At 47.4% G+C, this 25,662-nt stretch overlaps 1 protein-coding gene across 1 annotated transcript in view; it reads left to right on the forward strand.

Moving 5' to 3' along the window:
• The first annotated feature begins 727 nt into the window (after positions 1–727).
• The window catches only part of TAMALIN (trafficking regulator and scaffold protein tamalin), a 36,838-nt gene continuing 11,903 nt past the window's right edge, over positions 728–25,662 (forward strand). Inside the window, exons 1-4 of the mRNA XM_054977328.1 lie at positions 728–897; positions 19,607–19,656; positions 24,028–24,082; positions 24,294–24,396. Of these exons, the coding sequence (XP_054833303.1) occupies positions 733–897; positions 19,607–19,656; positions 24,028–24,082; positions 24,294–24,396 (373 nt within the window). The 5' untranslated portion in view covers positions 728–732. The remainder of the gene's footprint in view (positions 898–19,606; positions 19,657–24,027; positions 24,083–24,293; positions 24,397–25,662) is intronic.

Raw genomic sequence — 25,662 nt, forward strand, 5'->3', positions numbered from 1 at the left:
TTTAACAGTATTTGTCTATTGGGCCTGAGAGAGAGTTTGTGTTCACACAAACTTTTAGATTTAAGACGCAGACCCAAGTCCGGTCCCCCCGCCTTAGGCGGCGAGGCTGCGGAAGCCGTGCACCCTGCGGCAGAGCGGAGCCTCGTCTCCTCACTGGAGCCGGCTTGAGACAACTGAAGCCGCCTTGTCCTTACCGGGGAAGGCCCCGTCTGGAGCGCCTCCCCGCGCCCCAATCCGGACTCCCCAAAGGGGCTGCGGTGCCAGCCGGGGGCTGGAGAGGTGGGGCGGGGGGCGCCAGGCATTGCGCGGCCGAGGCACTTCTGGCGGGCAGCGCTCCCTTCCCGGGAGGAGGGGGGAGCTCGCGGGAAAGGGGGCCCGCCGCCCAGGGCTCGAGGGGCGCGACGCGCCTCCGCGGGCAGGAGGTCCCCGGGCCCGAAGCGCCCGCGCGGAAGGAGCGGCGGGTTCCGAAAGAGGGAAAAGTTCAGCCCGGCTCGCGACTGCCACGCCCCCACGCGGCCGGCAACACGGCCGGGGGCGTGGCCTAGTCGCAAGGGCGGGGTTTCCCCAATGTTAAGGGATAGCGGTTTAGCCTTTGCAAAGAGAGGGGAAAGGGGGGCGTGGTCTAATTGGGGCGGGCGAGCCTTCCGGGATGCCCCGCTCCCCGCCCCCTCGAAGAGCCCATATAGGTTCGTGCGCCGAGACCCCCCTTTCCCCGTTCCCCGCGGCCTGGCCATGACCCTGCGGAGACTCCGGCGCCTCCGGCCCGGGCAGCCGGAGCAAGAGGCGGTGGCGGCAGCGAGCGGGGCAGGGCCCGGCGTTCCGGGGCACCGCGCGTCGGAGCTGGAGCTGGAGCGAGCCTTGGCGGCCTCGGGGGGCACCTTGCCCCGGACCAGGAGGGTAAGCGAGGGGCTGCGACCGCCGGGCGGAGGCGTGGGGGCGGCCGGAGCCGGCAGCCCGCGTGCGGCGTCCGCGTCCCTCCAGCCGCCTGCTCCCGGCATTGTCCGCCCCTTCCCCTCGCCCAGACTCCGATCCACGGGCTGGGCAGGAGGATCCCTCCGGCGCCCGTCCCAGCCTCGCCCCGCCTGGCGCAACGAAGGGCGGGCTGAGCCGCGGAGAAGGGCGCTTTGAGGCGAGCGCCGCGTTGGCCGTCTTTCCTTCCCCCCGCCCCGCTCGCCTGCCCGACTCTCCGCCACGTTCATCGGAAAGACCCCGGACCCCGCCCGCTTCTCACCGCGCCGCCGCCGCCGCCGCCCCCGCTCAGGGCCAAGCGAGGCTCGCCCGGTGCTGAGCGTCCTGTTGGCGGCGCGCAGGGCTGCTGCTCCCGGGGGCTCCGGCGAGAGCCTCGCGCGCCTGGCCGTGTCCCGCTGTCCGGTGCCTGCCTAAAGTTGGAGCGGCAGTGAGAGGGGGTGAGCGGGGCGGGGGCGGGTGAGGGTCCGTGGGCTGAGTGAGGCTCAGCAACCCCGAGCCTGCGCCCCATCGGATGCAGGGAGCAGAGCTGCTTCGGCGGGCTGCCTGTGCCTCGAAGGCCGCCTCTGTGCAGCTGGCCCCCCTCCTGCCTTCCGCTCAGGGGCGCTGGATCGTGTCCCGTCCACCTGTGTGGCGGAGTCACTTGCTCGTTGGCTCCTTTCTCGGGCCCTTGGGGCCTCTGCCATTCCGCTCCGCCTAATGCCCAGCCGGTGACGAGAGCAGTTTTCCTTCTGGGGAAGAAGGTCCGAGTGGCCCAGTGGGCCAGCGTGCTTTTTCGGGCGCCTCCTGCCTTTCGCCTGCCCGGAACGCAGAGGCGTGCCTGGGCTCCCCGGCCAGTCAGTGACCCCCCCCCCCAGCCCCTTCGGCACAGGTGCCGCGGCAGGAGCTTTCCAGCGGCGCCTTTGTGTAGCTTGTACCTGTTCTGCTGATGCAACTTCCAGTGGCTCCGCTCTGTTTAGGCGAATGGTCCATTGAGCTGGTCTTGCCCAATAAAGCTGCACTATGAATGGATGTGGAAGGATTCCTAAGGCTCTTGGCACTCGGCAGACCGGATGATCACTTGGCTTAGGGAGTGAGGCTGGGAAGCTTCTGCCCCATGGCCCCTGGGGGGAGTGTGTTGATAAGGTGGGGCAAGATAGTTTTGCAGTGAACAAGGTGATTTGGGTTTCTTTCTTGTGGAGCATTTTGTGTGATGTGAAAGCGTTTAATCTGCACTGGCTAAGGTGGCCTTTTGATTTTAAAAAGGGAACTCTTCTACTTTCTCCCATGCTAGTAAAAATAGTGAGAGGCTCTTGAAGGCAATTCTCGTATAATGCGTGAAAGCACCGGCGGGTACCGGCGGCTGTCATGTTAGATGGAGCAAATGCTTCTTCATCTCAAGTGTGTTCAATAAGAATTGTGAAATTTGGGTTAAAAACTGTTATGTTGCTTGAAGAGCATTCCCTTAGCTTACATTAAGATGCTCGTTTCAGAAGGGAACTCCTTTAGGAGACAATCGGGGGAAGAAGGCAAAACAGTTCAGTTGGGACGAAGGCCTTTGTAGACTCTGTTCAACTGACTCTGCTTCCCCTGCGAGTGCTTCTCTTCAGTTTGCTTCACCTGGTTCATGGCTATCGTGGGTGCTTCTCAAAAGTGTCTGTGACACTCTAGTTTTAGAGTGTTAACTGTTCCATTAAGATATTTTATTTACTTAGAGTATTTCTATGCTTCTTGCTTGAGGTGGCTTTCGATTAAAAACCACAATATTATAATACAAACAGCATAAAAACGATCCACAAAACAGAAGTGGTCTATTAAATAGCTGATAAGATAAAACTGCTAATTAAAAGCCTGGGTGAAAAGGTATGTTTTAGGAAGTCGAGTAGGAGCCTGCTTGGTGGTCTTCAAAGATGTGGATGACACCCAGCTCTTATCTCGTGCTTCCCAGGCAGGCTGTGGAAACTGTGAAGAGGTCCCTGGAGGCAGTTTTAGGACGGATGAAAGCTAACAAGCTGAAATTTAATCCTGACCCAATGGGGGTGCTACTGGTAGCTTGACCCAGGAATGGGGACACCTCCTGTTCTGGATAGGATTGCATTCCCCGCAGGTTCATACCTTGGGGGTGTTGCTGGACCTGCCCCTCCTATTGGCTGAACATGTGGCAGAGGTGGCCAGGGCTTCTTTCACTACCTCCAGCTGGTGAGCCAGCCGTGGCCCTTCCTGGACAGGAAAGATCTTGCCGCAGTGGTGCGGGCCCTGGTAACATCCAGATTGTAGTACAGCAATAAGCTCTGTGTGGGGCTGCTCTTGAAGACTGTCAAATAGCTTCAGTTGGTACAGAATGCTGCAGCCAGCGTGTTGACTGGAGTGGGTTGTCGGGAACATATCGCTCCAGTCCATCTGCACTGGCTCCCAATTTGCTTCTAGGCCCAATTTGTGGCGCTAGTATTGACCTTAATGACTACCTTTTCCCGTATAAACCACCCATCAAGTCAGGTCGTCACTGGAAGATTTGCTTTTGGTGCTCCTGCCATCTGAGGCCATATGGGTGGCAACCTGAGAAAGGGCCTTCTCGGTTGTGGCACCAAAACTTTGGAATTCACTTCTTAGGTAGAGTTGCTTGTCTCCCTCTGTCATTGTCTTCCACCAACTTTTTTGTTTCATTCGGCATACCCACAGTAAATTTATGGGCCCTATTCCCTGCTTGTGTATGAGTTTGTTTTAATCATCTGTTGAGAGCGTTACAAAGGTAAGGTGCCACCACAGGAAATGCCCTGTCTCTGGTTGCCACCTGCCTCACCTCTGAAGATGGGGGCCCAGAAAGCAGGGCTTAAGAGGCACATCTTGGCAGATCTTAACTGATGGGCTGGGTGGCCATGGAGGAATCCGTCCTTCTGGTATCTAGCCCTAAGCTACTTCAAAGCCTGCAAAGCAAGAACCAACATGTTGAATTGTGCCTGGAAATAGATGGTCAGCCAGCACCTCCATGCAGTAGAGGCCATGTATGTACTTACCTGGGACTTAAACTTGCATATATTTAACAAACAAGGCATTTAAATGGACCAGCCTCAAATGAGCTGCCCACCCCTGTCTCCGCAAGTAAATAAATCCTCTGTTCACCTGTGGCTATTGTAGGGTGGTTACCTGAATCTTTATCCATTGTAAGTTTTATCTGTTAAATAATAATGTGAAGGACTGGTTATTCTTCTCCAATCTCAGATTAAGGGTATCCCTGAAGACAGGATGGGACTGGGGAGTGGGAAAGGCCCTGGAGCAAGCCGGGTGGGGCAGCCCCTGTAGTGCTACAAGCACCTCAGAGGCCACTGAACTCGGTGGCGTCAGGAATGGACTTTGGCTCACCCTTTGCCTCATCCCACAAAATGGCAGCCATCTAGGAGGAGAGATTTGGTGAGCCGACACTGATTAGCTATGAAATTCCTGAGCCAAGTGGCTGCTGGGCTTGGCCACCTGTGGCCTGCAAGGGCAGTGGCCCACAGGGAGGGTTTCCTGGGAGTTAAATGGCCAATCGGCTCCTGCCCTCAGGCTTTGTTACTCTTACCTAAACATTCAGATGTTTAGCACCAGCACCAGCTTGTGCTTCTTTTTCTTTAGAGTGAGTTGGGATGGGCAGGTATGTGTGTTTCAACTGCTGATTCTTCTTAGCGTGTGATATGTTAATATGTGCTGTGGAGTCTATTATATTGCAGATGAGTAGTGCTACTGTGAAGTACAGGTGGCAGATAGAAAGGGGGCATGTAGTGGAGAACTCTTCTGGCCATCTCCTTGGGAAAAATACTTCCGAGTCCCTAAACCACCTAGCTTGTTCTTTAATGCCTGGAACCCCTAGAAATTTCAGACTTGTTCCAGGAGTGACTTAAGTTAGTTCCAGTAGCTAACACCACCACCCTGCCCCGGCCAAGCTTACAATCCAAGCAATACCTTGCATTGTGCATGGAGAGTGCCATCAAGTTGCAACTGACTTATGGTGACCCCTGCTGGGGTTTTCAAGGCAAGAGAAGAGCAGAGGCATTGCCTGTCTCTGCATAGCAGCCATGGTGAATTCCTTGGTGGTCTCCCATCCAAATACTAACTAAGCTGACCCTACTTAAGCTCTGAGATCTGATATTGAGCTGGCCTGTTCGGATCAAACAAAATGTACCTGAACACTTTACAAGCTTTTGAGTTCTCTGGATCTGTTCCTTAGGCTGGATGTTGCAAAATTTTAAAAAGATGTAACTGTCATTACCTGCAAGGGTGAAAGATATTTTTAAAATTGTCAGCCCCCCACCCCTCCTATAAAACACAAGGAAGTATTGCTGGCTTTTGCAGCTGCAGCTAAATTGAAATTGTACAGGGGAAATACTACCTTTTTACTACTGTGCCAATGACATTTTTAGTAGTACTGCTATGAGTTCTGGAAGCCTGAAGATATTTTTGCATAGCTCACTTTAGCATATGTGATTATTGTGTGATCAGGTGAATTGGGATCATGAGAGCAGTGGGCTGAAAAAACCTGAAGGTAGCCTGATCTCATCAGATCTTGGAAGCTAAGCAGGGTTAACCCTGGTTAGTACTTGATTGGGAGGCCACCAAGGAAGTCTAGGTTTGATATGCAGAGAAAAGCAGGGGTGAACAACCTCTGATTGCCTCTTGCCTTGAAAAACCTATGGGACTGCCGTAAGTCATCTGCAGCCATAAGTGCATCTGCACCCTATTCTTATAAATCCAGGCAGAATCTGTTGGGCCGCCCTTCCCTATCCACATAATATTCTCAGGCTTTCCTGTGCAGACTGTTTGGAATTGGTAGTCAGGTGACTTGGAAATTCTCATCACTTTTAAGTGTTGCGTGTGCTTGGTGAACTTGGCTCAGCTTTTCAGATATGCCTTTTCTGAAAAGCAGTAAGTTTTTTTCCATCTGAATTAACGCTTGGGGGGTGCAGATTCTCCCTTCCCCGCTTGTTCCTTGAAGTCTTGTTAATTTTTGCAAACTAAAACCTTGTGGCTACTGAATATTGTACTACCTCCCTCATTTTCATAACTATTTCATAACTAGTCATTTTCATAACTATTTAAGACCATGTGTCTGTGTTAGTAAAAGTGCTAACATACCATGCACTTTTCTGTAGAGATTCTCTCATTCTAAGCCCACTGATTCCAGTGGGTTTAGACTGAAGTAACTATTACACCACGTAATGTAGCCACTTCTCACACCCACTCTTTTAAAACCCCTGTAAGGTAGATTACTGTTCCCATTTTCAAATGGAAATGGAGGCTGAGAGCATCATCGCCCAAAAGCACTAAGTGGATTCATGGGTGAACAGGACTTGAAATCAGGTCCCTCACATCTAGCGTCAACACTGTCTAGTAATGAGATTTTGTCGTCGTTCTTAAAAATAAAGAATGTCAGCGTGATCAAACCTGATTATCTTTGCCACCATTAACAGGCCTATGCCTCCACTGGGCTGGACTCTGCCTGTCCTTCTAGGACCAACAGAAAACAAGCTTGGTCCTTGTTTTTATTGATTTACAAAATTTGTATACCACCTTTCTGCCCAGTTAGGATCACCAAGGCAGCTAACATTCAAAACATCATAGAAACATATCCTTAAAAACAGTTAAACCCAGACTAAAAAACATGTTAAGCACATGAAACCGCATTGAAAGCACTGGGCATGAAGAAGGGGAGCCTGTGTAATCTATGTCGCAAGGGTGACTGCACTGAAACAGTTGGTCTCAGAGCCAACCAGAGAAGCAGTCGTCTTGGACATGGTTTTCAGCGGGGCTCAAGACCTCGTGAGAAATGTAGATAATTTTCTGCCAGCTGGGAGCAGTGACCACAATGCTATTAAGGTCAGCATTCGTGCCAATGGAAAATTGTCCCTAAAGTCCCAAACAGTAACATTTGATGTATTGTCGACGGCTTTCACGGCCGGAGAACGATGGTTGTTGTGGGTTTTCCGGGCTGTATAGCCGTGGTCTTGGCATTGTAGTTCCTGACGTTTCGCCACCAGCTGTGGCTGGCATCTTCAGAGGTATAGCACCAAAAGACAGAGATCTCTCAGTGTCACAGTCTCTCAGTGATCTCTCAGTGTCACAGTCTGTGACACTGAGAGATCTCTGTCTTTTGGTGCTACACCTCTGAAGATGCCAGCCACAGCTGGTGGCGAAACGTCAGGAACTACAATGCCAAGACCACGGCAATACAGCCCGGAAAACCCACAACAACCATAGTAACATTTGATTTCAAAAGAAGGACTTTACAAAAATGAGGGGAATAGTTAACAGAAAGCTGAAAGGGAAACAAGAGAGTAAAATCCTTAGAGGATGCTTGGGCTCTGTTTAAAAACACACACACTCATCAGGTACAATGCACTTCCCAAGTCAGGAAGTTGCTTGGGGCAGCTTGTTCTGGGGCCCACAGAGTTGGACCTCGGGGACCTTCAAACTTACTGAAATTTGGGGGGGGGGGTGTCTTTAGTGGACAGTCAGGAGTGGGCTTCCAGCAAATTTGGTGGAAATTGCTTTAAAAATGCACCCCAGCTCATCAGACATTATTCCCCATAGGGAATAATGGATGGTTGAATCCGGAATTCTCTAACCTGGATCAAAGTATATGACCCAGATTTCAAGTGTAGGATCTCCCAATAAAGTGAACAGAAGGGAGCACAGAGACTGGGGCAAGAAGTGTACATTAATAATTAGGCGTGAAAAAAGATAAATTTGAAGAGGATTGCTAAAAGCATCAAGACAAACAATAAACATTTCTTTAAATAGTAGGAAACCATATGGAGAAGACGCTGGGAATTTGGATGTCCAAGGAATAAAATGAGGATGGGGGAGATGGTATAAAAACACAATGAATTGTTTGCATCTGTGTTCAGTGTGGAAAATGTGGGGCAAGTGGAAAGTGTGGAGAAGTCTCCAAAAAACTGAGCCAAGCTGACCTATTGGGGAAACTAAAAACTGATAAGTCTCCGGGACCTGATGTCATATACCCGAGAGTTCTTAAGGAACTGAGCTGCTAACCGGTATATGTAATTTATCACTAAAATCAACTACTGTACCAGAAGACTGAAGAGTAGCAAATGTTACACCACTTTTTAAAAAATAGATCATGGGGGGAGTTAAGAAATTACAGGCCTGTTAGGCTAAGACCTGTCCCAGGCAAATCAATAGACATTGTAATCAAAGACAGAATTATTGGGCACAATGAGGAACAAAGCTTGTAGTGGGAAAATCAGCATGGCTTCTGCAAAGGCAAGTCTTGCCTCACCAACCTTTTGGAGTTCTTTGAGGAAATGAAAAAGCATGTAAATAAGGGTGATCTTGTAGTCATTACTTACTTTCAAAAGGCTTTTTTCCTCACAGCCTCCTGGGTAAGTCATGGGATAAGAGGAAGGGTCCTTTTATGGATTTAAAAACTGGTTAAACAGGAAGCAAAGAGTAGCAATAAACGGACAGTTCTCTCAATGGAAGGTAGTAAGCAGTGGGGTCCCACAAGAATTGGTGTTGGGGCTGCTGCAATTTAATTTGTTCATAAATGATCTGGAAGAGGAATGAACAGTATGATGGCCAAGTTTGCTATTTAGGATGATGAAACCCAGAACTGACCGTGAAGAGCTGCAGGAGGATTTCCACAAATTGAGTGGGCGGGCAACAAGGTGGCAAATGACGTTCAGGGCAGGCAAGTGTCAGGTGATGCACATTGGAACAAAAAATCCCAACTTCAGATATATGCTGATAAGTTCCAAATTGGCTGAGACTGAGAGGGAAAGATACCTTTGGGTCACAACGGACACGTAGCTCAATTAAAGAGTCAACTCAGTTGCCACAGCAGTGAAAAAGGGCAAACTCTGTGCCAAGGATTAATAGGATGGGGATTGAAAATAGCCAATATAATAATGGCCTTGCATAGGTGCATTCTAGCCTCATTTGGAATACTGTGGGCAGTTGTGGTCACTGTATCTCCAAAAGGGCGTTGCAGAGCTGGAAAAAGTACAGAAGAGGGCAACCAGAATGCGGCGCGGAGGGCAATCTCAACTCCCCTCTGTCTGGAGATCAGGGGGTGGGGCCACCAGCCATGTGACCATTTTCTCCGGGGCAACCTGCTGGGTTCCACCACCTCTTTTCCCAGAAAAAAGGGCCTGGATCCAGCCATATATATTGTGTGTGGGGGAGGGGGTGTTTTGGGGTATCTTTACCAGAGTACAAAGACATCATGAAAAGCATCTAGAGACAGGAAACGCCCCTGTCAGCAACAGATGCCTCACAGGAGTGTAGAATAATAAACTGATCCCTCTTTTCTGCCCAAGTGATCTCTCGCTTATATAAGGGAAGTTATTATTACCATAGCTGAGAGTTCTTACAAACAAGACTAGAACAAAAGGTTAGGGACAGCTTTACTTCCAATGTGGCTCTAACATCATCTCTGAACTTGGTTGCATTGGGTGATACGGCACTGGGGGAAATAAGGACGCATTTCCTGTGCATCCTGTGCTCTCTGCATCCCATAATAGTATCCTGTGGCTATGGTAGCCTGTTACTGCCAGCAGAGATAACAGCTGTGGAAAGGAACTGAACACTATGACTAGTGTAGCTATAAAGAGGTTGCCAAATGTCCAGATAACAGAAGTAGTTACCTCAGTATGGGGGTGGAGCGGGGAGGGGACAAAGGGGGTGCCTGACGTCGCTGCTGAACACCTTGGCTACCGGAACAGGGCTGGTGTTCAGAACAGAAGTGACATAAGTGTGAAAGAGCAGGACGAATGGGTGAGAGACGTGTGCGCGGCCACGGTTTACAGCTTAATTACTACGCTGCTTCAAAACGAGTCTTCCTGCAGGTTCCAAAACTGTTCTGAGGTCAGGAGCAGGCCTGTGAAAGGATTTGCAAATAATTTTGTGCTAATTGCTTTCCAGCTTGAACACTTAAGAACTGAATTCCCAAAGCAAGATTTCTTATACCTTTAATTTCTGGAGATTTCTGTATTGGACTTGCATTGATGCGTGACCATTTTTAGACTCCCCGAACGATGTTACTGTGGTGAATTCATACTCTAGCTCCATGCTCACGCTTCAAACTCGAACAAGAGGCTTGCTTCATTCTTCGACTTGAAGTGTAGTGTAGGAATGACCTCCCCTACCCCCAGCGTTTTTGAATTTCTGTTTTGAGCATATGGTCCAGTTGAAGGAAAGTTGAATGCCAGCTCCTACAGAAATGTAGGGTACAGCTGGCTCTGAGGGCAAGTCATTGCTGCATGAGCAGTGGCTGAAGAATCCAATCATACCTGAGGCACAAGTTCAGAAGAATTAACCTCCTCAGCGTAGGCTGAATAGGAAGTGCAGGGCTAGAACAGTGGTTCATGCAGAGATACAGTGGGCAGCCTCTTCTATGGATAGGCTAACAGGATCTTTTTTTGTGACATCTCTGTACAACACACCACTGTGTTTTGTTCCTAATGGTTATCCCATACTTGGAATGAGTAATGAAAGCTTGTGTGATTGAAACTCTGCACAGCAAGTTTATTCTGGTTCAAATGCTGCACCGTCCCAGTGGATCCCTCTAGCTTAATCAAAACTGCTCCCCCCCCCCAACCCAGTGGGCTCAGCCAAAGTCTATTTCTCACTACCAGAACTGAGCCCTGATCAGGATAATTGGTAAGTAACTTAGAGAGCGTTCATCTTTGTGGGTACTGTTAGCTACAGTTAGCTTGTGTGCATTTAGGATGGGTGGGGGCAGCTTGAACAGAAAACCAGCAGCAGTCCAAGAGCAAATGTGCTCAAAAAGTTAATTGCTGGTGCCAGCTAACTTTGCATCATAGACCCAAAAATTGGCTTTATTGGGCAACTTTCAGAGCGATGCCTAGTGAGACAGGGTAAAATGTGTTGTTTTAATAAGGACGTCTCCATTAGTGGCTATCAGGGTAGAAGAGGTGATAATCTGCCAGCTGGGAACATGAGAGGGATCTAAAAAGTAGGAAATGTTGGCTTCTGTTAGGGTCCCGGCAGGAGTTTGGGGCTTGCAGCAGAACAAAAATATGTATATTGTCGAAGGCTTTCACAGCCGGAGAACGATGGTTGTTGTGGATTTTCCGGGCTGTATAGCCGTGGTCTTGGCATTGTAGTTCCTGACATTTCACCAGCAGCTGTGGCTGGCATCTTCAGAGGTGTAGCACCAAAAGACAGAAATCTCTCAGTGTCACACACACAGCCTAGCCTACCTCACAGAGTTGTTGTGGGCATAAAATGGAGGAGAGAGAATTATGTAAGCCACCTTGGGTCCCCATTTGGGAGATAAGGGAATATAAATATTTTCCTTTGATTACTTTTATTTAGAGAGCAAGCATAGTGTAGTGGTTAAGAGTGTCAGACTAGAATCTGGGGGACCCAGGTTCAAACCGCACTCTGCCATGGTAGCCTGCTGGGCGACTTTGAGCCAGTCACACAAACTCTCAGCTTAGTGTTTCTCACAGGGCTGTTGTGAAGAGAACAATGTAAACTGCTTTGGTTTGGGGAGAAAGGTGGGGTATAAATGAAGTAAATAGCCTTTTCAACCAAAACTTAGTGCTCAGTGTGGGTTACAGTGGCTTAAAACAGAGTAAAAATGGCAACATCCAGAAACCAGTGGGAGAACACTTCAATCCACCAGGACATTCCATCAAGGACTTAAAGGTCACTGTAGTTCAACAGAAACCTTTCAAAAACAGAATCCAATGGGAAGCTGCTGAATTGGAATTCATATGCAAATTTGACTCAGTCAGGCAGGGAATGAATAGAGACTATGAATGGTTATCTCATTATCCGAAGTAACTGACTTCCTTAACAGAAGCAAACTGATCTCCATATCAGAAGCGACTGTTTGCATCTACTCCTCCCTCCCCTCTCCACCTGTATATCTGACCAGTTTCTTCTTGCCCTCCATGCATCTGACGAAGAGAACTGTGATTCTCGGAAGCTTAGGCTACAATAAAGTTGGTTAGTCTTAAAGGTGCTACTTTTTGATTTTAAAACAGATAGAGATTTCCCACACATTTATTGTGCTCTGCCTTACAATTTAATGCAAAACAGTGGGACAGGAGAGGGGGACAGTTATGCTACTGGCCTTAGAAGAAGCGGCTCAGGTGACACTTCAGAATTTGTAAAACTTACATGCCAGATAGGGTTGCCAACTCCAGCTTGGCAAATTCCTGGAGACTGGGGAGTGAGCTCAGTAGAGATATAATTCCTCTAACACTGCCATTTCTTCCAGGGGAACTTACCTCTGCAGTCTAGAAGTTAGGTGTGATTCTGGGAGGTCTCCAGCTACCCCCTGGAGGTTGGCAACATTATTGCCATGTCAAAGTAAGGCACCTGCCATGGTTTGGGCAGGAAAAAGCATCCGGCTGAAGAACTGGCAGTGGTTCATGCCATAGTGACCCTGCCTATTAGAAGTCATGGAACCCATTTCCTACACCTGAGTAAACTCTCTAGCCTTTTGGTCTGGCATCAGCAACTTGGTGAAAGAGTTGACTGCAGGTTGCAGCATTGCCGTGTTCTTGGCAGGCTTTGGTTTGTGGCCTATGATCTCTAGAAAAAGTGTGCAACCCGGCTGTAACCCTGGAAAAGCAGCCCCCACTCCATTGCAGGAAACTAGTCACTCTCCCAGCCAGGGGATGAAAAGCCTGTTTGTTTAGAGAGCCATGGGGTAGGGAAGGGGTGGGGTTGTGTAGCCGAGGCTCATTTCATTTTCAAAACTCTGCAGCATGCAATTATTTGCATCTTCCTGACTGCCTCTTTTCCTCTCCGTCCGCCTGTGATCCCATCCTTAGGGAAGTTTGGGGAGGCTTGAACCTCTCTCTTGCGCTGCTTCAGGGGAAGAGGTGCCTTCCTTCCCTTGTAGCCAGCCATGTAACTCTGGCAGCCAGGAATCCCATCCTCAGCCCAAAGGATGTCTGGTGTGTCTCCCTCTTGTAGCCGCCTCCAGCTTGATATGGGAAGCACATGTTTGCATAAGCGTCTGTGTTTAATTACGGACGGAGACAGCCGTCTTAGCAGGTCCAAGGCTGTTCTGCGTGTTTGGGGCCAGCAACCAGAGCAAGGGTGGGAGTGAAAGGGGGATAATCAAGTATCTGAAAGGCGCGCCTCCCCTCTCAGCTGGCTGCCATTTGGAGCAGCTTCTGTCACGGCTGAGTCTTGCTGGGCTCTGGAAGGCCCTGGGCAAAAACCTGCTTGTTTATTCTTGGAGTTCTTTCCTCCCATGGCTTAGGATAAAGGCTCCCTTCGCCACAATTATCTGGTCAGTTGGCTCAGACTTTGAACAGCAAAGGGGCTTGCTATTTGCCCAGATTCAGCACATGGCAGCAACACATGCCCAAGAACCTGAACGGCAACACCGAGTCTTTCAGACTGCGGCCTGTGGGCTCCTGTAAGATGTCAGCTGTGCTTTGTTGCAGAGGTGCAACTATTGATTCGATTGGGGAGTTTAACATTCAGGAGAGGGAAAGATTTTTTAATTTCTGTTTAGATGGGCCTTGAGAAAAACTTTTTAAAGATGTGTGGCATGAAGTTTTCAGGTATTTGTTTTATTTATTTCAAATTTCTATTCTGCCCTCCCCACGAGCAGGCTCAGGGCGAATAACAACATATTAAAATACATTAAAATAAAAATTCATCTGCATTCAAACATCATTAAAACAGCAGTGTATTAATGCACATTTAAAACAGGACAGTGGACAGCCTTCACAGGGAGGGTTATAAGATTTTATACACCCCTTTTTTCAGGCTGGTGGATGCCATGTGCCTGGCGGAACAACTCTGTCTTGCAGGCCTGGCGGAAGGATAGTAAGTCCTGCCAGGCCCTGATCTCAGCAGACAGAGCATTCCACCAGGTGGGAGCCAGGACCGAAACGGCACTGGCTCTAGTTGAGGCTCGGCAGGCCTCCTTGGGGCCAGGGACCACCAACAGCTGTTTGTCCCCTGATTGGAGTGTCCTCTGGGGAATATATGGGGAGAGACGGTCCCGTAGATACGCTGGACCCTTATAGGGCCTTATAGGTTTTTCAGGTTCTACAGACAGCTGGACAACACAGTTTTCCAACACTGTTGGCATGAGCCTCCAAGGAGGTGTTTGAGTGGTAAGATTAAACACTCCAAGCAGACTGCCATGCTTGCGCTGAAGCCAGCAGCCCTTCACAACTAAAAAAAGCTAAACTTCGTCAAAATTCAGAGCAAGAGATCCACAAAGAGCCAGTATAAGAGAGCCCATTTGCCTAACTGAAAATGTACTTTACTGATAATTGACATGTTGATAATCAGTAAAGTTTCTGCAGTCCAGACACTGGTGGTTGAGGGTCCTTTACTAGGAAGTGGCACAACTGACATCTCACAATAACTAATGCATATACACAGGAGCACCCTGCCCAATTGTTTCAGTGCACTGGTGTGATTCCATGCATGGTTTGCGCTTGGATTACTGGCAGCTGCTCATCTCTATCACTTCCCTTTCTGCAAATCATCCTTGGGAAGTCCTTTGGTCCCGCAGAAATCTTTGTCTGCCATGAAATGTGCCCACATCCTGCAGTGGGCTCATGGTGGCCTCCTTGCGCCAGTGCACTTTCCTTCGCTTGGATGTTTGTTGCTGTGGTCACGGACTCCAGATTTTGTATACTGCACATGAAGGGTGGCAAAAGCAGCAGCTCCCGAGAACCCGGCAGTGATCTTAAGAGGTCAGTCTTGGAGGAGAATTTTGGGAACATACCTGCTAACTGTAGAATATCGTCTGAGCTTCTGTTCACCTTCCTATTTCAGGCATTAAGTCTAGGCATGGCCAGCAATGCAAGCCTTTGGGCAAGGGCCAAAGGGCTCTCAGGCATTATTACTGTGCGGCTTGCCACCTGCAATGTTGAGGGAACCTGACCCAGTTGGATTCAAGGCCTACCCTGGAGTTGTCCTGTTTTTCTTTGTGTTATTGGTTGGGTGTCTAATTATAGTTGGGGATTTTTGCAAACTTCTTTGGGTTCCCAAGCAAGGAGAAAATTGAGGTGTAAAACATTTAATAAATTATCGGCTTGCTGTCTGAACAAATACAAGTGGAAACCAGTAAAACATTGAAGAGCAGGGAGAAGAGGGCATGCCCCCATGCAATTCCTAGTTTCATGGTGCTGCCACAGCAACCCCTCTGCTCAAATGAAAAGTATTTGACATGCTGAGGCTTTGGTGTGGCTCCAGAAAGGGTCAGCTCCTTCCGTTTTTGCTACCCTCCTGCCAAGGCATTATTGGCCCTGGCACAAAGACTGCTGGTGTCCAGTCTCTGTGACAAACTTGGAGGCTGCAGGGTATATACGTGCCCCTGTTGTTTGCCCTTGAGGGGAAGGAGCTGTACTCCCTCTAAAACTGGGACCAAAGAGTGGGTGACCTTCCTTCTTCCCTTTAGCCCCTATAGCCTTCCTAGGTGCTTGTGCTAAGAGAAATGGGGGTGGATCTATGGTTGGAGACCTCCCCCCAGCACCCCTTTCACTCTGAGTGGCATCAGGATAATTTTTCTTTGAAAAATGCCAGCATTTCCTGTGGCGTGACATCACTTCTGGGGAAAGCCTGGAAGTGACATCACATCACTCTGGGAATCGTTGGAAACAATGAGGTTGCCTTCAGAAGAGGACACAATTTCCTTGCCTCAGGTCCTTTTGTTGGAAGGGGCAATTCCCTTCTCAGATACGTGTTGGGGACAGTGAAATTTGGCTTGGAGGAGGCCCGTTGTTCAAACTGATTCCTTCTGCCATGCTCCAGGCTGAGAAGAAGCAAGTGGCAAACCATTTCTTTCTTTTCTGCCTAATGCCTTTAACCTGTGCTAGCATGCGGCTCTCCTGGGCCAGCATTCACCGGCAGCATGAGGATAAGGCAGCGCACATGGAAAAGCATGGAAGACAGTGTCTTCTTGCCTGACTTGGGTGATCCTGGCCCTCCCTAGCTGCAGAGCTGCACCGTGGCTGTCTCCTCTTTTCCCCTTTGGGCCCAGCGTCTGGGCATGAGGCACTCACTTTATTAACAGGCCTAAACATTTCAAATAGGGCCATCTAAATCCTCAGCTCAGTTCCACGGGGAATCATTGTCTTTTTTCCAGCAGGCTCTTTGAAAAATCCAGGTGCAGTCCTGACTTCAGAACTCTGCTTAAGAAACCTGGGCTTCACATGGCTTCACATGGTTTGCGAACTAGCTCACTTTGGGGGGTTGCACCAACACACTGCAGTTCTAAAGCCTGGAGGTCATTTTAGGCTTGTGAAACTCCACAGCAGGCCGTAGTTGATGTGCTGAAGCGTCCACATAGGAGCATGAGCTAATGTTTATTCCAATTGCATATGTGGCCCGTTAATAGAAACCTGCTGCCATGTCTCTTGGCTGGTCTTGAGAAAGTCATTGAGTGCAACCAAAGACGCACACGTTTGCACACTCGCGCAAGTTGGAAAACTTAATGACAATGCTCTGTCTTTTATTGCCAACTGCTGTTTGTGACTTTGCCAAGAAGTCTGACATTCTCCATGCTAAATGTGAACTGGAATGTGGGGCCACCACCCACCTCTGAGGGTGGCTGGATATATTTATGGTAATAGATTTGGCTAATAGACCCTAGCCTCAGCTCCCATCATGCACTGGGGTCACCCTTTGCTCAAATACCCAACAATAAGAGGGTTTGTTCCAGATGAGCTGGATGGTTAATGTATTTTAAAATTGGGCTTTGGGTTGAAACAAAGCCCTTCTCTCCCAAAGATTTTTCATTTCCCGGTGGCGCTGAGCCATATGGCTTTTTAAAACATGCAGTGTTCAGAACGTGACTTTAACTGTGCCTGCTTGACATCAGAATTGGTGGTGGGTGTTCAGCAGCTGCAAGAGACCCTCTTTTGAATTTGTAATCTCAAGTGTGTCTGAAACGTTTGACTTCAGGGCTGTGGGGGCGGGGCGGGGGGAGGTCTGTGAAAAGCCACCCAAATGCTCCGGTTTATGCTAGAACTGATAGAAGCTAGAACTGTTGGTCCTAGAGGACATAAACATTATTCACTTCTGGTCTCTGATCTTTATGCAGATTTTCAGGGATAAGGATTGACATAGAAGGCTAAATCTGAATAGTTCCAACATAACTTGAGGGCACAGTCATTTACCAAGGCGAAGAAGAGCTGTGTGCACCAAATGACATTTAAATGGGTCACACAGGTCAGGTTAATGGAGTAGATACTACTGTTCCACTGAGCAAAGCTTATCCCCAGCCCAAGGATCTTTCCTCCGGCTTAAGTGGTGCTTTAATGGAAGAGGCTCTTAAGTTGGAAGAAGCTTCCTTAGAAGATGGTTGGATCTGTGCCAATAATAATTTAGCATGGGTATAGTACTTTGGGGGTACTTAAAGCCAGGGGTTGTTGCACCAGTATAGATAAAAGCACATGACAATAATCAGTACTGAGCAATACTAGGCCAAGCTCTTGTATTCTCTAGATGAACTTTTAAACTTTGCATGAACTGTCTGTGTGTTTTTTCTATGTGTTAGGTAATTCTAACAGGTGTGCTTTCATCCTTTGACAGTTAATTAAAATAGTGGACTCTATCGAGATGAATGTTCCTCTATCAGAGATTCAACCAATGGTGATCGCTCAACTTAACTTCTCCTGACACTTCTCAGAGATTTGTAGTTTTGTTTTGCAGATCTGAGTATGGTGTAATTTTTTACTAATTGGAAGGTTGTACTATAGAAATTATGAATATTCAGTGAAGCGTCAAACCAATCATCATTTGTTTGTGCTGTCATGTGAATGGACCTTAAATATTTGCATATGATGAGGTATAAAATTGCAAACACAGATAGAATGGTAGAGCTCTGATGGAAGAAATCTCTTGAGAGAATTTAGGTGAGAATTTATTTTTACCTATGCATTTCATAGAAACTTTGATTATGTTAAACTTGGAATTTATTAAGAAATGTTAGCAAACTTATTTCTCATTGCCTTTCTGTGTTCTGTTTTTATAGGATTTATATTAATAGCCATTTATATTTTGATTACTTGCTTCATTAAAAAACTAGGGTGTATTTTCAATAAAGTGAAATAAACTTTAGACAGGTGTCTGTGTGTTTGATAAAGAGTTGCAAAGCAATATTGAACCCTATATAAATAAGTGTACTGATAAATAGCTGGTTCAAAGAACTTATCTGTTTGACAGGTCTGAGAACTAATTACTGGAAACTTTCCAGGAGAAAGATACATCTTTCTTTTGGCTAGTAGAAGCTTAGTTTCAGACATGGGCAAAAGCTCGTTACAGGGTCATTTCGTAGAAAAAGAGGTGAAGGAACTCATTAGCATAACTCATTAGCATATGTCACACCCCTTGACATCAGTGGAAATGTGTCATTAGCATAACTGATAACTGCCCCTTGGCAGCGCCGGAAATGTGTCATTAGCATGACGGATTTGCATATGCTGCACCCCCTGACATCACCTATCCTGGCTGCTTTGGACCCAATCCTGGCCTATCAGGGCTGAAATTGGGCCCAAAATGGCAAAAGGGTGCTGAAAATGACTCAAAAAGGGCCCCAAAATGGTCAGGATTGGGCAACTGCTGAACAGGAGATTGATCCACCACCCGTCAGAGGCCTGATCCGAGCCGTTTCAGCCCCAATCCAGGACAAAACGGGCCCAAAATGGCTGACAGTAAGGCGGGTGAGTCCACCTGGCATGTGACCTCTTTGGGGAACTGCTGGAACTACGTTCTTGCGTGTTCCCCCCCAAATGAGCTCTGCTTAAAGCCATTAACGTAAGTCTTTAGCTGTGTTGGTTCATAGAAAAATTCTAAGAAGAGTGTTGGTGCCTTTTTGTTCAGGGCAACCAAAATATCACAACAGCAAGTATTTAAGTTCATCAGAACTGTTTATGATGCTGGAACAGTTTTGTCCAACTTACAACTTGCTGACTGTATTGTGATACCTTGGTGCATCTTAATAAAAAAGTACTGCGTTATTGTGATTTGAATAAACAAACCTCAGCTAGGCTTTACATCAGCCCTGTAAGGTAGGCCAAATTATCCCGGTAGAGTCCCTGGTGGGATGTCAAGAAATGAAGACTTGCTTGAGGTGAAATCTGAAGTGAGGACTTACCATCAGCTCATATTGGTCGCTGTGTCTTGGGATTTCCCGCTTTCTAAAGACTTGTTCACATCTGATGCCAGTGGAGCAGGCATGTCCCTGTGTTGTAGCAGTCTTGTTGTTCTTTAAAGATTAGCAGGCTTACTGAAGCAGAAGCTTTTGTTGGTGAGTGTCTGTTGGAAGTGTGCTCTAGCTTATCCCCTCAGTAAATCAGCTAGTCTTTAAGGTGCCACTAAATTCCTTTTTGTTATAAAAACTGCCCTGTTGTACATGAGATCACGGTTGGTTGGTTTGTTCAAAAGAGAGCACAGAACAGGAAATGAACTCTTTACCCTTTTTCCAAGATTAAAATGTAGGCACTCCTCAACAGCTCTGGAGGGCACACCATCTTCCTCTTCTGGCATATTTTTGGGATCCAGAACCTCTGTAATTGCTCTGTGTCTTCAAATCCCTGAAAGAGACCCCTAATGCCTACGCCATCTCTGGAGCTGTAATCTGTATGTCTTTCTCATTCCATGTCCTTGGTTTTAATTCTCTTTTTTTTCTCTTTTGTTGCTTCTTCTTCAGGGGTCTGGATTCAAATGGCGTTCTCTCAGCCAGTCACCCGAGCAACACAGGTAACGGCTTCGTTCCTTTTCTGCCAGGAAAAATTGAATGAGATCAGCAAATTCTCTTCTAGCTGAGGTTTACTCTAAGACAGATAGGAATGTAGCCTTTGCGGTTTTCTTTCGTTAGCTGCAGACAGTCATAATAGCAAGCAACCCTCTTCCTCCGATACACTTATAAATAATGATTTCGCATCCAGTATTCCATCTTTGGGGTTAATCACTGATCACAGCTGTAACACAACACGCAGCCACCCTCTGGAGGCTACAGCTCAGTTGATGGTCTCTGGGGTGTGAATGGCCTTCAGGGAGGGGCTTTAATGATGGACCCCTTCATTCATGCTTCTGAATGAGGAGCTCCTTCAATAGCAATAGCTAGCCTGATTTCTAAAGCCTGAGTGCAAATGGATTATCGGGGGTGGGGGGTGGGGTTTGACATTTCTCCCTCCCGTGGCTCGCTTAACAGGGAGGTAGAGACCTTGGCCCTTACACACATGAGTTAATTCGCAGAGTAATGTCAGGGCATTTTGGCTTTCCCTGTGGGGTACTCTTGAGAATGACAGGTGCTTAATCAGGACTTACACCCTCTTGCAGTGCTGAGATACAGCTCTTGCATCAGGGGATGGTTCTGCCTTTCCAGCAGCAGACAGAATCCCCCAAGATAACACACAGTCTCCGTATCCTCCTGGGAACTACAATTTAAATCAGTTTCTGGTCTGTCCTTCCAAACAAACCTTTCACAAACAGATCATGGCAGCCCGGCAAGCAGCTGACTATTATTTCCATGGTGCTTTAATTAACAAAATGTTTCCCAATCTTTGCCCTGGCAGTAAACCCTGAAATGTTTCATTACTACTGTTCCCATTTTACCGTGGGGAATCAGAATCAAGGATGCTAATGTGTCCATGGGATTGGAACCCAGATCTGTAGCAGACAGGACCAAACACTTGATGCACTGAATATGTTTGGCAAAGAGAGATGGGAGAAGCTATTGTTGCACACCCACTAATCCAAGGGTCAGTTCTTTAGTGTATGCAAACAGTAGTGGATCTAGGATGTAAAGTAGGAGGGCCATGTAAAGTAATTAGTAGGCTATTTCCATTGCCATAGTGAAGTTTTATCTCTCCCTCCACTCTCCTAGGAGGTAAACAGAAACGGCCAGCTCCATATCAACTGGTTCAGTCACCATCTGGTCCGAATTGCATTAGCAATTGCATCTCTAGCCAGCTAATAAATGAATCACCCTATCTGTTGCAATAGGGGCTGGGCTAGATGATCCTTTAGTCCCTGATTGGGATGTAGTTGTGCTCTGCTGCATGTTCAAAAAGGCTTGAAGGGTGTAGAGATACTGGTCAAGAGCATAATATCTTGTTTTAGTTTGGGGGTTTGAAAGAAGATGCTGATAAAAGCAACCCATGGGCATTTGGCAAGCACCGTCATTGAGCCATCATGCTTCAGTTAATCAAAACAGGAATATGAAACCGACCATGTGCCTCTTTGGGAAAAATGCTCTGCCTGCATATTTGGAATGATTTGGCACCTCCTGTAGATTTTCCTGAAGCATCAACCTCTGTGCAGAAAGGGGGTGTGGATTCACAGAAGCTTTGCTCCTTAGGCACATGTAGAGGTGCAAAGGAAGCATCTCCCCATATGCTCAGCTTCTGGAGCTGTTTGGGTGTGATTTGATTTGTTAATGAAGGGGAAAGAAGTTTCAAGCAATGAAACCTGGCAATTAGCTAGAGGATGACCGAGCCCAGCTGTCTTGGAGACAGTTGAGTGCATCTTGTCAGGAGACAGGCTCTGCCTTTGACAAGTGGGCCAGGGAAATCCTTTATGGCAAGCCCCAGGGCAGCATCTTCTGTGGAAATGCTTCTCCGAGCCCAGAAATGGGTAAGTCATGCTGCTTGTCAGATGCTGCCTTCTGTTTCTGGGCACAGAACAAGTAGTCCAAGCCCTCTGCTTCCCTCTGCCCAGTCCAACCCAGAGCTAAAAGTGTGTGTGAGGAAGGGCTGTAGCTCAGTAGTCCAACGCATGCTTTGCATGTGCAATGTCTTTTGCATCTGTTGCCTAAAGGATCGGATAACAGGTGTTGGGGAAAACCTTTCTCTGCCCATGCTTTAAGAGTCACTGCTAATCAGAGATGAGAAAAGCCAGATCTAGACAGACCAGTGGTCTGGTTTTTGGAATTAGACAATTTTTTTGCTATTGCTGCCAAAGAGATCTTTAACCTCCACTGATTTCCATGTGATTCTCAAAAGGAAGAAATTCAAATCCCATTTTTCGCCTTACTTATATCCTTTATTTATATCTCCCCCTTTCTCCCCAGTGGGGACCTAAAGTGACTCACATCATTCTCCTCTCCTCCATTTTATCCTCAGAACAGCCCTGTGAGGTAGGTTAGGCTGAGTGTGTGTGACTGGCCCAAGGTCACCCAGCATGCTTCCATGGCAGAGTTAGGGGGTCAAAGCTGGGCCGTCAAAATCCTATGATCTGGAAGGCCCCGGTTTGAATCCATATAGGAGATCCAGATCCACTGTGCCATGTTGGCATCTTTCACATCACCTCCTGTCTTAACTGGTGGGAACTGGGATTGAACCTGCAACATTTTGCATAAAAAGCAGAGACTTTATGATGGATGCTGGAGAAGAGGGCTGCACCAAGTACAGAGCAAGAAACCAACACACAAAACCAGTGGAGTAGTAGAAAAAGTAGTTTGGGAGGAATATGTTGTAATAACACTACTTTTTACACAGCACAACTTCTACTGTACTAAAAGGAGAAGAGGTGGCTTGGGGAAAAGCCAAAAAATAAGATGGTGAGGTGTTCCTGTTTAGGCAGCAGATGAAGCAAAAATCTCAGTAACTGACTCCTCGCCTCCAGTGCAGTGCTTTTTTCGTCCAAGGGCTTTTGCACTGTTACTTATCTCAGAACTCACTGCCTCAGGATGCTGTCAGTGGGCCGTCCGCTTCTGCGATCATATATTTATATGCTGCATGCTAATAAGAGAGCAGGCACAGCCAAGCGGAATGATCTGGGAGGACCCTGGTTCAGTTTTTGCCTCTGTCTCAAACTCACTAGGTTGGTCTTCAGCCACACTCTCAGCCCACCTGCCTCAATCTGTAATTTGCCTTACAGGGTTGTTGTGGGGACTGTAACTTGTCTGAAGTGAATAGAACCAAACGCTTTATAAATGCTCGCCTCCAGTTCTCTCTGGGAGTTCATTGCAAACATGACACATGAGAATGAATCAGTGTTTATATAATTCCCAGTTGCAGCCACATCCTATATTCTGAGTTAGCAGCAGAGGACCTTAGAAAAGATGCCTTTTAGCTTACTAAGTTATTTTAGTAAATTTCTACATCACTATAATGTGACTCACCCAGAATGTGTTCCATTAAGGGATTGTTAATCCAGCTAATTTAAATTTTGTAAATTGATAAAGGCCATTATTATAATATCAGTGCTGAATGCTTTTTTGTTAAGTGATGCTGAAGAAAAGTGTCACTCGGCAGTCTTCCAAAAAGGGTGTCTCTCAGTGAAATCCTAAGCAGAGTTACTCCAGTCTACACCCATTGGAATCAATGGGCTTAGACTGGGGTAACTCTGATTAGGATTTCACTGTCAGTCAGAGAATGGTCTCAGTTTGTGCCGCGTATCCAACCGCGGTGCTGCTTTTCAGGGGTGCACCCTGTGCTCCAGCAGTTGGAATCAAGCAAGTGAACAGTTAACTTGCTGGACAGCTTGCTTATGTTTTCCTTGGATTAAAGTTGTATTGCGTAAGTGTATATATACATACGTATACGTGTGTGTGTGTGTGTGTGTGTCACACAGACACACAAACACACACATGGTGTTAAATCATTAAACATTGCTTGTTTCCTAACTGTGAAATATCCCATGTCCAGTGACCTTATATTGCTCTCCCTACTTCTGGCTGGGCTAGCCTGCCTCTTGGATAAAGTGGTTCCTGATCTTTTTTCTGACTGTGCTTTTGTGCCTGTATCCATTTTGCTTTCTTGGAGCCTTTGAAGAAGGGGATGATGCAGAAGGGTGCTTCTTTTCTTGCCTACTCTCTTGGCTTAACGTGGCAGGAGATTGGGTGACGATCCGAAAAGGGTGGATTAGTGCAGTGCAAACACTTAACCACTGCCTGGCCAAAAGGCCCCACTGTTGCTCTGTGCTTCCCACCTGGCCTGTATTATTTGGAGAACAATCTCTGAGCTGCAAGCAAGGGAAACATTGGCTAAGTCATCTGGGGTAACTGTTGAGTGTGGCAAGTGGAGATGGGTCCTTGGGTGGCTGTAGAAACGCGCTGCCTTTTGTGTCCTGTGCTGCTCCTGGGGAATCCCAGCTACTGACTTCCTTCTCCATGGGCATTTTCAGGAAGGTGATCACGCTGGAGAAGGAAGAAGCTCAAGCCTTTGGTTTTGAGATTCAGGTAAGTGCAGAGAGAATATCTCTTCCATTTGTCTTGGGGGAAATCTTAGTTTTTCTGTTTGCTGTATATTTCTGGATCTTTTAGTGCTGGGAGGTACCTCTGGTACATGCAGATGTGTCTAAGTAATGCTCAGGTTGTGATACAGCTTGCATGCTATGAGGTGGTGCTGCAATCCCCTAATAAGCCCCCTGTTCTTCCTGCTCTTTTTCAGACCTATGGGCTGCACCATCAGGACACCAAAAGCGTGGAGATGTTCACCTTTGTATGCCGTGTTCATGACGGCAGTCCAGCCCAGATAGCAGGGCTTAAGCCTGGTATGAATGAATGCATTTTTATTCATGGTCAGTGGCCAGCACTTAAAAACACCCGTAAAAAGGTACCACAGAAATAAATAGAAACATTAGTAAAATCATTCAGAATACAGTAGATTAAAATTTAAAATGCTTGATAGTACAGTAAAATCTTAACATTCATCTGCCTGAGCAGTTAAGATGTTCCTAATCCTTAAGCCATCCAAATCTAGCTACCTATTGAGTGCCCTAAGGATGCCTGTCTGAAAGAAAACTTCTCAGAAGGCACAATCTTTGACTACAGGTAAGGGATAAGGTCGTAGAGAAAGGGAGAGATTCGCAAGGATTATTATACGCCTTGCAATCAAATATAACGTGTTCTGAAGATTCTTTCCTTTCCTCACAGCAGGGGCAAACCCTTTCCTCATAAGGGATTTTTTAAAACTTCCCTTCAAGAACAGCAGAGGGAAGTACATCACATCACATTAGTGTAAACATTCTCCTATACTCTTGATTTGATAAATTGAAGAGATAAGGCATAGGCGTTACCCTATTAATGGGATCTAGAAGGACTCACCATTGCTCTATTTTGTTGCCTCACAATATCTTAGTATCCTCTGTTTTACTATGTGCTTAGCTTTCTCATAACCCATAGAGCACAGATATTATTTTGGAAGCTAGAGATGGGCACGAAATGAAGCACGGAACAAAATTCCGGACGAAATGGCTGGTTCGTTTGCAGGGACCACGTTTTTACAGAACAAATTACTTCCAACTGTTCCGTGGCCGGTTTGGAGTTTCACAGACCCTGCGCCGGTTTCAGCCCGTCGGCTGAACCCAGCGCAGGGTCTGTGAAACTGACAGCCCCTTTCTCCTGCTGCTCGGGCTGTCAGTTTTACAGACCTCGCACTGGTTCCAGCATGGGCTGTGAAAATGACAGCCCAGGCAGCAGGAAAAAAGGCTGTCAGTTTCACAGACCCCACGGCTGAACCCAGTGCGGGAGCTGTGAAACTGACAGCCCCTTTCTCCTGCTGTCAGAGTGGCAGGAGAAAGGGGCTGTCAGTTTCACAGACCTCATGTTGGATTCAGCCAACCGGCTGAAACTGGTGTGGGGTCTGTGAAACTAATAGCCCCGTGGCAGCAGGAGAAAGGGGATGTCTGTTTCAAACGCTCAGCACCAGCTTCAGCAGCTGGTGCGGGGTGGTTGAAATGTCACAAACCACAAACCAATTCGTAAACTGGGAAAAAGTCGGTGGTTCATGGAATGCCACGAATCACATGGTTCGGGGG

The sequence above is a fragment of the Eublepharis macularius genome, chromosome 4 (assembly GCF_028583425.1).
Source record: "Eublepharis macularius isolate TG4126 chromosome 4, MPM_Emac_v1.0, whole genome shotgun sequence".
Taxonomy (NCBI): domain Eukaryota; kingdom Metazoa; phylum Chordata; class Lepidosauria; order Squamata; family Eublepharidae; genus Eublepharis; species Eublepharis macularius.